Source organism: Channa argus, chromosome 10 (assembly GCF_033026475.1).
Source record: "Channa argus isolate prfri chromosome 10, Channa argus male v1.0, whole genome shotgun sequence".
NCBI classification, from domain to species: Eukaryota; Metazoa; Chordata; class Actinopteri; order Anabantiformes; family Channidae; genus Channa; species Channa argus.
The window spans coordinates 194,976-212,607 of record NC_090206.1 but is presented as its reverse complement, the minus strand read 5'-3'; the positions used below and the strand labels follow the sequence as shown (position 1 = coordinate 212,607).

At 37.2% G+C, this 17,632-nt stretch overlaps 1 protein-coding gene across 4 annotated transcripts in view; it reads left to right on the top strand.

Annotated features, from left to right (window-relative positions):
• Positions 1 to 11,905, top strand: part of csnk1a1 (casein kinase 1, alpha 1) — a 33,880-nt gene extending 21,975 nt beyond the window's left edge. For 2 of the 4 annotated variants that reach the window (XM_067517612.1, XM_067517615.1), the window contains 6 exons: positions 134 to 273; positions 373 to 451; positions 1,237 to 1,311; positions 1,388 to 1,494; positions 2,131 to 2,279; positions 11,180 to 11,905. In XM_067517612.1, the coding sequence (XP_067373713.1) occupies positions 134 to 273; positions 373 to 451; positions 1,237 to 1,311; positions 1,388 to 1,494; positions 2,131 to 2,279; positions 11,180 to 11,187 (558 nt within the window). In that variant the 3' untranslated portion in view covers positions 11,188 to 11,905. Of the gene's footprint in view, positions 1 to 133; positions 274 to 372; positions 452 to 1,236; positions 1,312 to 1,387; positions 1,495 to 2,130; positions 2,285 to 11,179 lie in introns of those variants that run through there. The other 2 variants (XM_067517614.1, XM_067517613.1) reach the window with 2 other exon arrangements.
• Positions 11,906 to 17,632: the final 5,727 nt, after the last annotated feature.

Genomic DNA, 17,632 nt, shown 5'->3' with positions numbered 1-17,632 from the left:
TTTTAACTTTTGTGTTTTACAGCAGGAGTCTAATCTTCAATTTTAAAATGAAAATAGGAAGTATCTGTACACCGTTACAGGTGATATGAACAGATTATCACTGTCGGATAACTACATTTTCTCCCTCTCTCAGTTGTTCCTTATTGATTTTGGTTTGGCAAAGAAGTACCGAGACAACCGAACACGACAGCACATCCCCTACAGAGAAGACAAGAACCTGACTGGCACAGCACGATATGCCTCCATCAATGCACACCTAGGCATTGAACAAAGGTCTGTCTATTAATGTTAATAAACTATTCATTATTTTTCCATCGTTAGAGAGGCTGTAATGCATGGCTTCTGTACTCAAAAAATTATTGCTTTCTTCAGTCGCCGTGATGACATGGAGTCACTAGGCTATGTGCTGATGTACTTCAACAGAACCAGTCTGCCGTGGCAGGGATTAAAGGTATGAAAATATAACTGCCACTGAATGGTCTTTATCAACGTCTATTACAACACTGCTTTTTGTTGTCCCTGAATTTTGATTGTAGAAATTTGTGGGTGAAAGGTGAAAGTTTCTGTTAAGCATTTATAAGAAATATACATTCATAGGCCACTTCATTAGGTACACCTGTACAATCTAAACATAAAGAGGAGTTGTCACCTCTCTAGCAGTTCTAATTTAAGGACTAATTAAAACCTTGTGAAAGTAAAATTCATGGCAGAGCTGCTGTATTGGATTGTTGATTGTACAAGTGTAACTAATAGGGTGGTCAGTGTGTAAATACTGCCAAAAACAAAATTGCAATTTTATTTTTTTGTCCGGTAATGTGCAGCTCTACCAATATGAATCAGGGTCCTAATTACACTCATACATGCACTTGAATTGGGGGACTGGTGATGTATTGAGTCCATTCAATACATATCAACAGACCAAACTGTAAATTTTCTGATGTTTTTATATATTACAATTTTGAAATTTAATCTCTTTCCCATCCTTACCTCATACTGCTTTTCTGGTTAATTAATTATTGGCTGACAGCCCTGTCAGGAGCCTGGCAGGAGAGACTATTCTCTCCTAAAATTTTTAGAGATTTAATTATTTTATAGTCATTATGCTGGCTAAGCAGGTAAACTATATATAATATAATATTAGCCTTGGTTTTTGCAGTTAAGGTGAATTCAAGAAAGGGCATCTATAATAATTTTATGTTTATATTTATCACGTGCACGCATTTTGTGTTTTGTCAGGCTGCCACAAAGAAGCAGAAATATGAAAAGATCTCAGAGAAAAAGATGTCCACCCCTGTTGAGGTTCTCTGTAAGGTAAGAAGGCATAAAACATGTACAGACTTTTATCCCACAGCTATAAAACTAAATTGTATGCATACATATTTCCCAGGGTTTCCCAGCAGAGTTTGCCATGTATCTAAACTACTGCCGTGGCTTGCGCTTTGAAGAGGCTCCAGACTACATGTACCTGCGCCAACTTTTCCGCATCCTCTTCAGGTAAATGCCTACAATCCTAAAAGGACAGTTCTGACTGTACAGACATTATGGACGTCTGGGTGCAGTTTTGTTAGAAAGCTAAACTAGTTGTTGCTATCATAAATCAAAGTTTTGTGATATTTCCAATTTACTTGATGTTGTAAAGTAGTCGCCAAGCTTATTGTAATCAACTGAAACAGAAACTTGCAAATTTGAGACCCATAAAATAAGCACTGGGAATACTAAAGGTATTTAACTGAATTTACTTAATACCTGTATTCCTTACAATTTCTGCGTAAATGTTTGTATTTAAAAAAAAAATAAATGAATTTACATGTATTCTGTAGTAAAGGGAAGGGAAGAGTAAATGAGTTAACTTTACGTCTGTAGCAGCGCAAAGACAGTTCTTTGCTGCAGTTTTAGGACTCATATTTACCCAAAACATTGAATGAATACAGGTATTGAAGCAGCCTAATTTATTTTCCAACAGAGTTGACTTAAGATTTGTAAAGTGCTTTGGTGTGAGCTAAGCCTTTATTCAACAAGGCCAGTCTCTGTTTTAAAGGACTATTGCATCTTTCATATCAAACTGTTGTATTCCACCCTGTTTGATAATTGATTGTAATGTATTTTCTTCCAATAAAAACTGTGTTTTAGGACTCTGAACCATCAGTATGACTACACATTTGACTGGACCATGCTGAAACAGAAAGCAGCACAGCAGGGGGCCTCCTCCGGGGGCCAGGGTCAGCAGGCACAAACCCCCACAGGCAAGCAAACTGACAAACCCAAGCCTAACATGAAAGGTTAGTAGCAAACAGCCAAGTGACGTTTTTTACAGACACCAATTGCTCATATTGTCATTGAATATTGTATTTAGACTTTGTTTTATTTCATAACCCACACCTGAGTGCCCCTAGTTTAAAAAAATAAATATAAAAAATTTAAAAAATAACACCAGATTGGAAATAAAAATAAAATACCTCATTATTCCTAATGGAATGATGAAGCCAGTAGCATTAGTTTGAGGAGGCACCCTATTACAACAGAAAAACCAAAATCAAACAGTTGAATACAATTGGTCTGTCTTGCAGAAGCAAAGACGTCCTTGGGGAATTTGACTACTAACTTTGCAGCGATGCTATTCTATTCCTCTGTTTGGGCTGACAATGGGCTTTCTCCACTGTGACACTTGGTCTGATTGATCCAACCTGGTCTGATTGTGTTCGCTTACACTTCTGATTTTTTCCTCCTTTTGGTGCCTGCTGGTGCCTCAGCAGTAGAAATAATGGTGTGCTTGTAATGTCACTCACTTATGATTTAAAAACATGAATCCATTCACATGGCAAAAAAAAACGATCAACAGAACAGCTGAAATGGTAAAGAGCTGTTGTGTAGTTGGCTTTACATTATAGTTCTGATAACATTTATGCTGGTTACTACAGAAACAATTAATGAAGCTAGTAGACCACCAACAAAGAATATCTGAAAACTACCGAACTGTATTTCAGAATCTGTTTTGTACATATAGCTGAAAGTAATACAATGTTTTTCATTTCTCACTTTATAAATGTTAAATTTATGTGCTTTAACTTTATGGTCACTTTAGTAGGTGAAGTCTTGGCTGATTGAGTTGTATTCTACTAACAGGATTTTTTGTTTAGTGAGTACATAAGCTCTCAGTACAGGTCAGTAGCATTTTTGAAAATGATCATGCAGCAGTTGAACCAGTTCATTTCAGTTTAACAAAGTCTACCTTCAAAATAGTTCTGAAATGAATCATTTGACATTCAAAAAGAACAATGTACAGTGCCTCAAGAAAGTATTCACAGCATTTGACTTTTCCACATCTTATTTAACAACCTTATTCAAAAATTGATTAAATTATATTTCTCAAAATTCTACAAACAATACCCCATAATGTGAAAGAAGTTTGTTTGAAATCTTTGCAAATTTATTAAAAATAAAAAACACACAAATCATATATGCATTAGTATTCATGGCCTTTGCCAGCACACTCAAAATTAAGCTCTGGTGCATTCTGTTTCCACTGATCATCCATGAGATTTTTTTACAACTTGATTGAAGTCCACCTGTGAGAAATTCAGTTGAGTGGACATGATTTGTAAGGGCATACACCTGTCTATATAAGGCCGCACAGTTAACACTGCTTGTCAGGGCACAAACCAAGCCATGAAGTCCAAGAAATGGTCTGTAGACCTCCGAGAAAGGATTGAATAGAGGCAAAGAAAAATTCTACAGCGTTCAAGGTCCCAATGACCTCAAACTGGGGGGGACAGTTCATCTTTCAATAGGACAAAGTCACAACCACACAGCAAAGGTCACAAAAGAGTGGCTATCTGACAACTCTGTGAATGTCCTTGAGTGGCCCAGCCAGAGCCCAGACTTGAATCCGATATCTCTGGAGAGATCTGAAAATGGCTTTGCACTGATGCTCCTCATCCAATCTTTAGCTTGAGAGGTTATTGAAAGAAGAATGGGAGAAACTTCCCAAAAAAGGGTTGAGGCTGGACTTGGTGCTGAATGTGCTTAAAAAAGCTATTAAGCAAAGGCGGTGAGGACTTGTGTGCATGTGATTTTGTTGTTTTTTTTTTTTTGTTTTTTTTTTTTCATTTATTTTCTTATACATTTGCAAAGATTTCAAACGAACTTCTTTCATGTTGTCATTATGAGGTAGTGTTTGTAGATATTTGAGGAAAATAAATTTGATACATTTTGTAATAAGTAAAGTTCTGTGCTGTAAATACTTTCTGGGGACACTGTAATAATGAGCTAATTTGTTCGTTTTTGGGGGGGTCTTTTCGGTTGAAAAGTTGATTTGGTACAGTTTTTTTTTTTTTTTTATGCTGAACGCCCTTCCTGACGCAACCCTTCCCAATTTCTACCGAGTTTGGACCAGCACTGCACAGCTGGGAATGGGAATGGGCTGTTGTGGGTTCCGTGTCTTGCCCAGAGAGACCTCGACATATAGCCGGCACCGGGGATCGAACAACAAAACAAACGACTGCCTTACCAGCTGCTCTACAGCCGCCCCATAGGAATAAGCTACTACAAATCTTATTCTCTCTGTCAAAAAGGTAGCCTATTATCGTCAGAGGGAGGGGTTAGCTTTCAGGTTTGTTGTAAATTAAGCTAAATGGTTACCATACAGTAGCCTAAATCTAGTCAGTTTTTGCTGTAGCAAATATTATTTCAGTTATCAGTTATTCAACAACTTAGTGATTACTGTAGTATGAGAGCTTGTGGGCAAAGCTAGAAGTTTTTCTTGTTTAAGACAAGTGTTAATAAACTCACTGAAACTATTTAATTGCTTCTGTTGTGCTTCTAAAGCAACATAGCCAAATCAGACTAAATGCAGATTTATAATTATCTTTCGATACACGTAAGCGTTGACACGGACCTTCGCAGAGAAGAGGAGATATGGGTTATCGTAGGTCGCAGAGGATTGCATAGGTCCTGAAGTCCACACCTCCCAAATCTCAAAAACGCATTGTGCAGAGATGTGCAGCTACCAAGCTGTCAGGAGGCAGGATCGAAATGAGTAATAGAACTGAAGAAGAAAACAGAAATGTACAAGAAAAGTTTTATTCCATTTTTCACTTTGTTCTGGGATGTGTCTTTCAACTTATGTTTTTTTGTTTCCAAAAAGGACATTTATTAGTGATGCTGGGTTTGATAGAATACTATACTTTACATGGGACACAAACTATTTGGTTAAGGAACCTTAAATAGTTCACAATTTACCATTTGGTCTTTAAAATAGTGACTAGCAAGGACAGGACATTGTAGTTCACTATGTCTATCAAATGCATCACATACTCATCCAAGGAATGACAGAAAACAAGGGAGCTCCAGAGGCATCACATACTTTCTCTTGTCATTGTGATTATGTGCTCTGTACTTCTGTTAAAGTCAGTTCAGTAGATCACACCTCAGCAGTGCATCCTGCTAAAGAACCATTCTGGCAGGGTTCTGGAAGAAATTAATAATTCTATCCTTAAAACCTTCATTTAGCTTTACAGACGATGAGTGTTGTGAATTGTACAATACACACACTTCATTTCTGTTTCCAAATTGGTAAAAGGCTGCTTACGTAGTGCTAATTATCTAAAGGGCTTTACAGTGTTACTTCTTCTTTGCTCATTCATACAAACACTCACACACCGATGGCGGTGGCTGCCATGCAAAGTGCTCACCTGACCCTCCAGGAGCAACTTGGGGGTTCAGGGTCTTGCCCAATGACACTTCGACACAAAGCCAGGGCTGGGGATCAGACCAATGACCCTGTGGGTCTCTGGACGTCTGCCTTACCACCTACTGCTTCATTTTCAGCTAACTGAGGTCTTTGTACCTCAGACTAGATGGAACTCAAAAGGCCTGCGTGTTCTATGATTTATAATCTGTCCTTCTGTAAGATGGATAGGGAATGAAATTTAGAATGGACTAAAACTTGGAAAACACTTGTCAGTCATTGTAACCACATTTTATCATTGCCCTTAAAAGTGTTGTTTCACAATTTATCCTCTGCTCTGACTCTTCTCCATAAGCATTATTTTTGTCAGCTTATAACTGTTTATTGTTATGCAGTGCATTAAATGATGTCATTTGTAAACCTTGTTTTACATAGCTTTAGGTTTTCTTAGTTGATTGGAGAAAAGATGAAAATTAATTGAGGTTTGTTACATGCAATACTGCCCTCTTTTGGACAATTACATCTACTCTTCAAGTATAAAAGAAACACATTGGGGAATGTGTCAGATCATAGATCCATGTCAATGTTTACATGTATCATTGCTATTTGCTAGGAACCCAGCATACAGAGAACTGCTCTACTTAATGCACTCACCGTACAACCTAATGGGCCACAGGATGTGGCGGACACAGTGACCGTCACACTCCCAATCCAGGCAGGACCCTGTGGCTGCTGTAGCTGTCAGTGGAGTACCCTGTCAGCCGGAGATGGAGGAGGATGGGCATCAGTGACTGATTTCATGTTCATTCCTCTGAAACGTCACCTATTTTCCACTTAATTAATAGATTATTGATATAGCTATGGATGATGATAACGTTGGATTTCTTAACCAAACAGTGACTAAAGGAAACGGTCAATAGTAAGGAAAACTCATAATATAGTTGAAATGTTAATATTCCAACACATAAAATAACTAGCAGAACTTTGATGGTCAGTTACTGATTATGTGAGCTACTGAAACAAGATATTAGACTATTTGAAGTGTAAAATGTGAAAAATAAGGTACTTAATTTGAACACTTTTGCCACAAAAAAGTTAAGTTTGAACCTTGGTAACGTTGCTCCAAAGAGTACAGTTCTGTCTCATCATCTTCACCCTGTGTACCTCAGACTAGATGGAACTCAAGAGTCCTGTATGTTGTATGATTTATAACCTGTCCTTCTGTAAGTTGTATAGGGACTGGAATGACCCTTAAGTGGCGTTTCATCATTTATCCTCTGCTCTGAATCTTCACCATAAGCATGATTTATGTCAGGTTATGACTGTTCATTCATTGCACTGCATAACGATATCATTTGAAAACCTAGTTTATTAGCTTTAGATTTTCTTTATTGACAGAGGTAGAAGTAGTTATTTTTGTTTTGTAGCAGAACAGCTCTAACAAAGCAAAGCAGTTTATCCCTTCTTTAAGGTTCATTTTCATTTTAACGTGCGTTGTCTTCTTTTCCTTTGGGCTCTCCCTGTCGGGGTTTTGCCACAGTGAATCGTGCCACCATATAACCCTATGCTCTGCATCCTCTTCTCTCACACCAACTAACTTCATGTCTTCTCTCACTACATCCATAAATCTCCCTTTTGGTCTTCCTCTATACCAGAAGTCTTGCGCTTTCTTCACCTTTGCTTCCTGTAACCCCACTGTACCACTTAGGCCCCTCTCATTCACACATGTATTCTGTCTTGCTGCAGCTTAACTTCATTCCTCTGCTTTCCAGAGCAGACCTCCACCTCTGTAGATTTTCCTCCACCTGCTCCCTGCTTTTGCTAAAGATCACAATGTCATCTGCAAACATAGTCCACAGGGCTTCCTGTCTAACCTAATCTGTCAGCCTGTCCATGGCTCAGATCCTTGATGCAGACCCTCCTCCACCTTGAACTCCTTTGTCACACCTACAGATCACCTCACTATTGCACGTTTTACGTGTAGACCTTGTAAAAGCTGACCAAAAGCATATTTAAGTCTTGTGTACATTCATAATGGTGCAAGGACATACAAGCAGTGTAGAAAGCTAGATTGATTAAACTAGAAGCATATCAGTTTGGTTATGACTATAACAAAACAGCAACTCACTTGTGGCAATGTGAGTGTAGAACTTGAAGTTCGAGGCGAGGTGCATTCAGGATACTACAAAGTGTAGGTCATCTCTGTTTCTTCAGAAAGGGACAATCAGATTGTGTTCCTCCAGTCAACTAACGCATATTTTCTGGATGACTGCCTTTACCAACTGAGCTACAGCTGCCCCTTTTCTTTTGGGGCAAAAAATTACAAAATGGGACATTATCTAAAGGTAGTAAATTAAAAAGTAATGGTCCTAAAATGTATGCTTGATGATAAATAGATACTTGATATTGCAATTTAAATGGTTCAACAGAACAGGGGTGGCTGTAGCTGAAGTTGGTAAGGCCGGGTCACTGGTTCGATCCCCGAAGTGTCTCAGGGCAATACACTGAACTCGTAATAGCCCATTCCCATCCCCAGCTGTGCAGCGCATCCGGCGTAAAAACTGCCAAATCAACATGCGAACAGTGATCTGCTGTGGTAACCCTGAACTTGCAGGAAAAGCCAAAAGGACCAAAAAAAAAGCAGAACAGAAACAGAACTATAAGTGGATTCTCCACAGTTAACACAAAATGTCACATTTAATGACTACGGCAGTCTCGAAATTCAGTCTCTTGACAAACATCTTCAGTACGTATTGGAACACCATTTTGCTATTCAACCATTTTGCAAATGTGATTCAAAACCAGAGGGATCTTGCCCATTTCTTAAAGGGCAGTGGCCTCTAGTTGAACTTTTATTTTTATTTTAATTCCCCAGAAATTTATCTGGTCAAGTCAAGTGATAGACGGCCACCCTAGCATCTTCCCGGAATGCTTCTATAACTAAGCCTTCGTGGACATTTGTATTCTCGTGACCGTTATTTTAGGATCCAGTGGCACTTCAATTTTCTCACAGATGACATGACTTTCTCTTAGGATGTCCTGATATGTGAATAAATTCAACTTGCCATTTATGCTGCAGGATTCTTCTGCCAGAATCAAAGCAGCCCAGGAGCATTACGAGACTTCACTCTAGGCAGTATGTTTATCTTATTGGAGCTGACTTTTCTTGTGCATTTGAGTAAATAGTGGTCTACATCTTGGAGTTTGGTTATTGAAAGTGTTTACAGTTTGAACTGTAAGGCACAAACTCTGAAATCTTAGTACTTGTTGCCCGGGGAAATTGTTTCGCTGTGTACAGTAAAAGTAGCACCTTGGACGAGGACTTGAAATTAGCTTATTTTCAGCTCTGTTTGGTTCCTTTTGGTCCATATCCCGGAAGTCTCCCTAAATCCTACTTTTTAACTGTCCCAGACTTAACAACCACTATCCTAAATTAAGTACAGTATTTTTTGCATCTTACTTACAAATTTCAGTTAGTTTTCCATATCAGCTTTCTTACTATAGCCTGCTTTAATTTGGTTTCTAAATGCATCACTGCAAACCTTCTGATTGTCCTACTTCGATGGAACTATACTGTATATAGAACTGGAATAGACAGTAAACAATTCTGTCCACCAGAGCCATTGGACTTGCTGTAGGATAGAGGTGATGTAATTAAATGCGGAAATTATGGTGGTGATGTGGACAGCTGAGTTTTGGACCAGTTTGATCTTATGGAGGGATTTATGGTTGAGACAAAAGAGAGTTACAGTAGTCAATATGGGAGGTGACAAGGCTGTGAACAAGGATGTAGGCATATGGAAGCTGAGGGAGGAGCAGACGATGTTTTGTAAATGAAAATATGCAGATCTGGTGATGTTCACCCATTCGCGCTCAAAAACACACACACACACACACACACACACGATGGGGGAATACAATTTTTTTTTCTTTGTACTTTACCATTTAACAACTAAATGCATGCACTGTGAGGTAATTTCCTTTATTGTCCACAAATTATCCCCGATCCTGACTCTCAAAGATTAAGGATCTGGGACAGTTTGGGGACAAAGAAAATTACCTTAGTCTGCACATTTTGTTCTAAATAGTTTAATTATACGGTGCATATATAAATGTGTTCTGACTTTAAGGGCTATCAGTTCTTCAAGACATCAATGAGATATAGTTGAGCCCAAAAGTATTCATACCCTTCAATTTTAAGGAGTTTTAGATTTATACAAATAAAATTATTAAAATTAAAAAATAAAATTTAAAATTATTAAATATAAATTCATGAATTTAGTTTCTTCCTGATCCCTTGTAGTATTAGAGGACACTGGAGTGGCATCCGAGCACAAATATAGTAACTCTAAAACTTAAAAGATTAGACCTGATAAATAAAATATAACACAATACATTCATGAAGTTCAATTTAAATCTAACCTGCTGTTATGATTATTAATAAATGTGCACAGCTCTGCACTTGTCCTGCAGTGATAGAAGTGGATCATTGTCTTTAAAGGAAAGTGTAATCTGATCCAAAACAAAAGCTTTGATGGATGGAGCTGTAAATTCCTTGACTGTCCTCAAAATTTTGTCTGTCCATAGTTTGGACAATACAAGTAAAAATGACTGTGCCCTGTACCCCATTGTGAAGTGATTCCCCAGACATGGAGCTTTAAAGTATGTTTGGGCCATGTTTTGGTAACAAAGTGGTTCTCACTAGTTGCAGTTACATGCACCTTAGAAACCAGGTTACTGGGAATCTGCGTATACATGCAGCAGCAAAGTAATCGGATTTTCCTCCACATCTGGATTATTTTGGAAACATGGCACACTCATTTTTCTTTTTTTTCTTTTTTGTGTGTGTCTTTATGTTGCTGCAGAGAAAAAGGGAGCGAAGAGACAATCATCTGATTTTGAAAAAAAATATTTTTAAACTAGAGATTATATACTACTCACAAAAAGTTAAGGATGTAAAACTTTCTGACGAAATTTATGGAAAATGTAAAATATTCATGCTACAGTGATATATCATGAAAGTATTTTAGTAGAAGCATGCAATGGTCCTTTCTTCATCTCAAACAATTTATTTAAAAAAAAAACAGTAGTGGTTATACCACAACAAAATGTCAGTCTCAATAACTTGCCTTGGTCTCATGCTGTCAAAATGTGAACAGCATGATGAGAGATGACTGTTTAAATACAAATTGTCATTGAAATAGAACATTCAGTGCTCAATTCCTGATCCATCCATCAGTGGTTTTTGCAGTTGGAGCAAAAGATTGTACAAATGTTTACATCTCCCCATGTGCTAGATTATGCATTATATATAATGAGTAAGAGAAATTATTTTTTACTCGTTTTTCTATTTTTTAAATATAAAATATCTACTTTATCTCTTTTATTTGATGGTCATCAGCCCTGCACTCTAAGCTATTGCTGTGACTGTGTTTCAGCATTTTGGTATCACTATTAAACATTGTGCTAATGATGCTGTATGTGTCTCTCCAGGTTTCTGATTGCTCTCTGCCCAGAGCAGAGCTGCAGAAGTGTTGGTGACCAGGACCAACATCTCTCTCTTCCTGGATGAGCGACATACAGAAAGTCTTTCTCCTTCCACAATAGCTCTTTATGTAATGGAAATGTATAGATTTACACATGCTTTTGTGAGCTGTGTTATCTATATATTCATATGTGTGTATATATATATAATAAAACTCTCCACTCCAGAAGAAAAGCAGTTTTTTTGGGATGTGGAAGCTGTAGCCCCCTGCCCCCCACCATAGACACACACCCCCCTCTCCATCTACCCATTCTATGTCCTTCTGAGTGTTGACCTTTTTGTAGTTTCTTTGGAAACTAAAGTTACGAGGTTAGTCAGCTGACCCTCAATTCCCCCCACCCCCGTGGTAACATCTCAGCATCTCTTCCCCTCTTCACTCCTTAATTATTTCACTCCCTGTTTTTACCAAATGTTAAAAAAATGTAAACTGTTCTTTTTCTTTCTGAAATAATTGAATGATGCAACCCTGGATGTTATTTACTAAATCAAATGTTGAATTTTTTTTCCTATGGTGATTAGTTTGCCTGTTGACAGTATAAGCAGCTTATGGCAACAGTCATTGGTAGAATAATACTGGCTCTCCCTCTCTCTCTCTAGAGCTCTGAATTATTAAATCTGTTGTAAAACCTATGGTCTTCTCCAGAAATGCCAATAAAAACATTACATAACTAAGACCTCCAGCTCATTATCAACAATCTGCGCAATGAAATCTGTCTTGGAAGCACCAGTTGTATCTGTTTGCCTGAACAGACATGGCCTATCTTTTACACAAATTACATTAATTTTCACAGCCAGATGTGAAAACTTGATGTTGTGGTTATGTAGGCTGACTATTCTTAGCGACTGGTTTTAATCTTGCATCTTATTTTTTATTGGTATAGTACTGCATCCAGATAGTATTCATTTTGTCATGTTACAGCTTCATTCCAAAATGGATGAAATTATTTTCCTCAAAACTCTACAAACAATTCACCATAATGACAGTGTGAAAGGAGTTTGTTAAACATTAAAAAAAAACAAAGTATTTACAGCCTTTGCTTAATAGTTTGTTGAAGTACCTTTAGCACCTGGTGGGTCCAAACTTCTTCCATTTATGGATGATTGAGACCACTGTGCTCATTGGGATCTTCAATGCTGCAGAAATTCCCACAGATCTGTGCCTCGATACAGTCCTGTATCAGAGGTCCACAGACAATTCCTTGGACTTCAGCTTTTCTTTGTGCTTAGACATGCACTGTTAATCGTAGGACCTTAAAGACCGATCGATGCCTTTCCAAATCAAATTGCACAAACACCTTAAGAATGACCAGTGGATACAGGGTGCACCAGAGCTCAGTTGAGTGTACTCGCAAAGGCTTTGAGTACTTATGTACTTTTGATTTTATTTATTTTTAAATACATTTGCAAAGATTTCAAACTTCTTTTGTATTGGCATTGCTGGGTTTTGTTTGTACAATTTTGAGGAAAATAATTTATTTTTGTAATAAGGCTGTAACAACAAAATGGAAAAAGTGAATGCTTTCTGGATGCACTATAGTTATGTTGACATGAGGGGTTTTCAATGCAAAAACCTGATGGGCACGATGTTTCATTTAGTGGCATCTAGTGGGGCAGTTGCAGACTTTTTACCTATTGTAGAGGCTGTGGTGGTCATCAGGTGCCATCATGTCTATAGCAACATCTACGAATACTATCAAGTGATGAGATTACTTAAGATATCGATCAGAATTTCTCACTAATATCCATCAATTGCCAGTTGTGCCTCCTAAGACTTATGAAAAATAATTCAAAATGTTTTATAACATGTTTAGTAATAATGCTCTCAAAATGTAACTAATGGAGCAACTGCTGAATCAGCAGCTGCATCTCAGAAGAATTGCTTATGTCAACAATCTATTCTTAAGCTAGTCAAGTAAATTTTTTCTTTAAAAATTTTAGTTACAGAAATTCATAGGTTAGACCACATACAGTGTGTTTGGGTAAATGTGTTGTGATCAATGAGCCTGTAATATGAAAATACCACATGGGTCCATATTGGATATGTTGTTGAGTTGTTATATTATTTTTCAACCTGGTCTTAATATTAATTTTTGTGTTATTTATGCATATGTAGCAGGCTGTTGGCCAGTATAAAGTTGCATTTACCCACAAAATGAGGGCTGTAAACCATGGCCCTCATTTTTTAAAGTGCATTTGCATTCCAGGTTAAACCATTCAGACACTGAAAAAGCAGAGAAACCAACAACCAACAGCTTGTTCCATATGCATAGAAACCACTTAATGTTTTAATAAGATCAGGTTGAAGAATCTTAACCTTCTTGTTTAATGACCCTCTGTGATAATGTTGAAATCTTGATGTATGCTGATGATACTTATATAGACCCACTGGGAAGATGCAAGTGACTGCTAAGCTAACACATCCAGTTGAAAATATCACAAATTGGCTAATAATTTCTTACATTGAACATCCAGGAGTGACTATGTAATTCTGTAATAAACAGAAGCTTCCAAATAGCCATATAAATTAAAGTATTTCATTTAATCCAAGTGCTTGTCCTCTTCAGGGGTCGCCACAGTGGTGTTCTGCACATCGATTTGGCATGAGTTTTTACGCCAGATGTCCCCCCTGCCGCAACCTCTCATTTGATCTGGGCTCTGGGCGGGGCCGCACCTTATGAGTGGGATTTGAACCCCAGTGGCCTTCTGTATCCCAACGCAATTCTCTACCACTGAGCCACCAGGCCCCCCACTGTTTGGTTAATAAATCCATTACTGTAAAACTACAATAAATTCAATCCTTTTGATAGACATACTGTGATGCAAATTTATACTTGAAATACACTCTAACCACTACATTGACAGAACTGATGGTGGAGCAGCTTCACCTGTTGCAATAAACGTCCTAATGTTCTGCACATTCACCCCATTTCATTTAACAAAAGTTGACATACAGGTAAACTTTTCTCATTAGAATAAAAAAAAATGTAATAACCCAGATGAAAAAATGGAATAAAGAACATTGGCTTGTGTGTGCAAAAACAGGGTGAATTCAGAAAATTGCTTTATACTTTTTGCTTTAGAATTTATACTGTCAGGGACCGATACAAAGGACACAGGAAGTCTCAAAGAAAATGGGCTTTTATTTACCCAAATGCAACATATACAAAAAAATAAAAAAAATTAATTAACAAAATGAGGCCTAAAAGAGGTCAACAAACGAAAGCTAAACTACTACTACTACTACTACTACTACTACTACTACTAACCATGAACAATGACAAACCTGACCTCACTTGAGTGACACAGAAGGGGACAAATATATACTGGCCAAACAAATGATACACACGGGGTAGACATTACTGTAACTAAGCAAATTTATAAAACACACTAGACAGTTTACTAACATTATCAAATTTTTAAATATGCAAAAGCAAAATATACCAAATATTGTTTTAAATAACCTACAACAACTAAACACTTAACCACATTTTCCACAAATAAAATTAAAAGGTACAGGGTTGTTCAAAAATAACAGCAGTACAATGTGACTAACCAGAATAATCCAGCTTTTTAGTATTTTTTGTATTGCTACATAGCAGACAAGTTACCAGTAGGTGCAGTAGATTCTTAGAAAACAAACCCAGCATTCATGATATGCAGCTCTTAAGTCTGTGCAATTGGGCAATTAGTTAAAAGGGGTGTGTTCAAAAAAATAGCAGTGTCTGCTGTTGACTGTACAAACTCAAAACCATTTCTTTAACCGAATCTTTAACAACATTCCACAATTCATTTACATTTCTTGGTTTTGCTTCAGAAACAGCATTTTTGAAATCACCCCACAAGTTCTCGATTGGATTAAGGTCCAGGGATTGGACTGGCCACTCCATAACATTCATTTTGTTGGTTTGGAACCAAGACTTTGCTTGTTTACTACTGTGTTTGGGGTCAATGTCTTGATGAAACAACTATTTCAAGGACAGCATAAGGATAAGCATCTTCAGCATAAGGTAACATGACCTCTTCAAGTATTTTGACATATGCAAACTGATCCATGATCCCTGGTATGTGATAAATAGGCCCAACACCATAGTAGGAGAAACGTGCCCATATCATGATGCTTGCACCACCAGGCTTCACTGTCTTCACTGTGTACTGTGGCTTGAATTCAGAGTTTGGGGGTCGTGGACCCAAAAAGAACAATTTTACTCTCAACAGTCCACAAAATATTCCTCCATTTCTCTTTAGGCCAGTTGGTGTGTTCTTTGGCAGATTGTAACCTCTTCTGCACATGGCCTTTTTTTTTAAACAGAGGGACTTTGTGGGGGATTCTTGAAAATAGATTAGCTTCACACAGATGTCTTCTAACTGTCACAGTACTTACAGGTAACTCCAGACTGTCTCTGATCATCCTGGAGCTGATCATTGTCTGAGCCTTTGCCATTCTGGTTATTCTTCCATCCATTTTGATGGTTGTCTTCCGTTTTCTTCCACGTCTCTCTGGTTTTGCTCCATTTTAAGGAATTGGAGATCATTTTAGCTGAACAGCCTATAATTTTTTGCACCTCTTTATAGGTTTTCCTCTCTCCAATCAACTTTTTAATCAAAGTACACTGTTCTTCTGAACAATGTTTTGAACAACCCATTTTCCTCAGGCTTTCAAATGCATGTTCAACAAGTGCTGGCTTCATCCTTAAATAGAGGGCCACCTGATTCACACCTGTTTTTTCACAAAATTGATGACCTCAGTGATTGAATGCCACACTGCTATTTTTTTTGAACACACCCCTTTTAACTAATTGCCCAATTGCACAGCCTTAAGAGCTGCACATCATAAATGCTGGGTCTTGTTTGTTTTCTGAGAATCTACTGCACCTACTGGTAACTTGTTTGCCATGTAGCAATAAAAAATATACTAAAAAGCTGGATTATTCTGGTTAGTCACATTGTACTGCTGTTATTTTGAACAACCCTGTAAGTGAAAATTAACAAATGTAAGGTTGTGGGCATTACAATACAAAAACACTCCAAGTTTAAACCACACCTTGTTTACTGCACCACATTTACTTCAAAAATAAATATCAAAGACATTATTCAAAAGAGCAGGGGTATGACTTACAAAGTGACTAAGAGGCACTTTTAGAGAACCACATAGAATATGTTCAAAAGGGGAAGAAATGTAACAAAAAACTAATCAAGGCAAATTTTGTTACACAAATAAATCTGAAGGCTTTGAATCATCTGACAAACGATAAATTTATTGATCAAAGATTTCATTATCTGCAAAACCAAAATTGTCATCTATATGATACAATGCCAATGTAAGAAATTATACGAAGGGGAGAGATCACGTTCTCTTAAAGAGCGTATCGCAGAACACAGGAGTGCTAATAAGAAAAATCACTAACCCTGTTGCTAGACATTTTCATGTCATTTTTCTTCAGGTATAAATGTAATCCAACCTAAAGTCAAAGGTGGTAACATATTTATTTTTTATATTAATCTTGAATTTATTTTTGGGGGTACGAATGAAGATTTGTCCATCAATACATTTTTATCGGAAGCATTAGATATGCAATTAGAATTTTTATTTAACATTTTTTATTTTTACATTTTAGTACAACACCATTGTTTTTTTATCTCAGTTTTGTAGATTATATGTTGTTTTTATCCATTTGTTTTTTCTTTTTCTTTTACTGTTTTTATTGTAATGTTATAGCTTGAGTGGTTGAATGTCATGGTCAGGACATTCAGCTCCCCTGTGAGTATGTGAAGGAGAAACTCAAAGCACTTGCTTTGAGTAGCAATAGGTAGGAAGGCACTATATAAATTGCATTTTGCCAGTTCCAAAGTGCATTTTCAAATGGCATGACTACATTGAACTTAAAAAATAATTTTCCATTTGCCTTTATGGTTTTTAGATTCTTAGACTTTCATAAATTACCATAGTTGTTAGAACCACCCTATATATCTATATAATATAACAGCATAAACCCTTGCATTAAAAGTTATTCTGAAATTTTACCTTAACCCATTAAGACCTCTTAGTAACCTCTAGAAACACCTTATAAAGACTAAGGGTTGTAAAACAGACAACTAAAAGCTGAGGGTTTTCTGAAAAATTTGCAGTATTCATAAAACCTCTACCTAAGTACAATAATTGTGTAAATTCATTATATAGTGTATAAAAATCCAGTTACCAGCTTTTTCAAATAGCTACGTCTCACTACAGCACATACTAGAAAAAGTTGTCTCTCTAAAATGAGCCCAGACACTGTTCCTGCCTGCTGCGATAACTAAATATTTGTTTTTCCTGCCTGTTATTCCTGTCATTCACCCTGGTGTACTTGGCTCACATGTTCTGATCAGTACCTGGCTTATAAGATGCAGCCAATCAGAGGGCA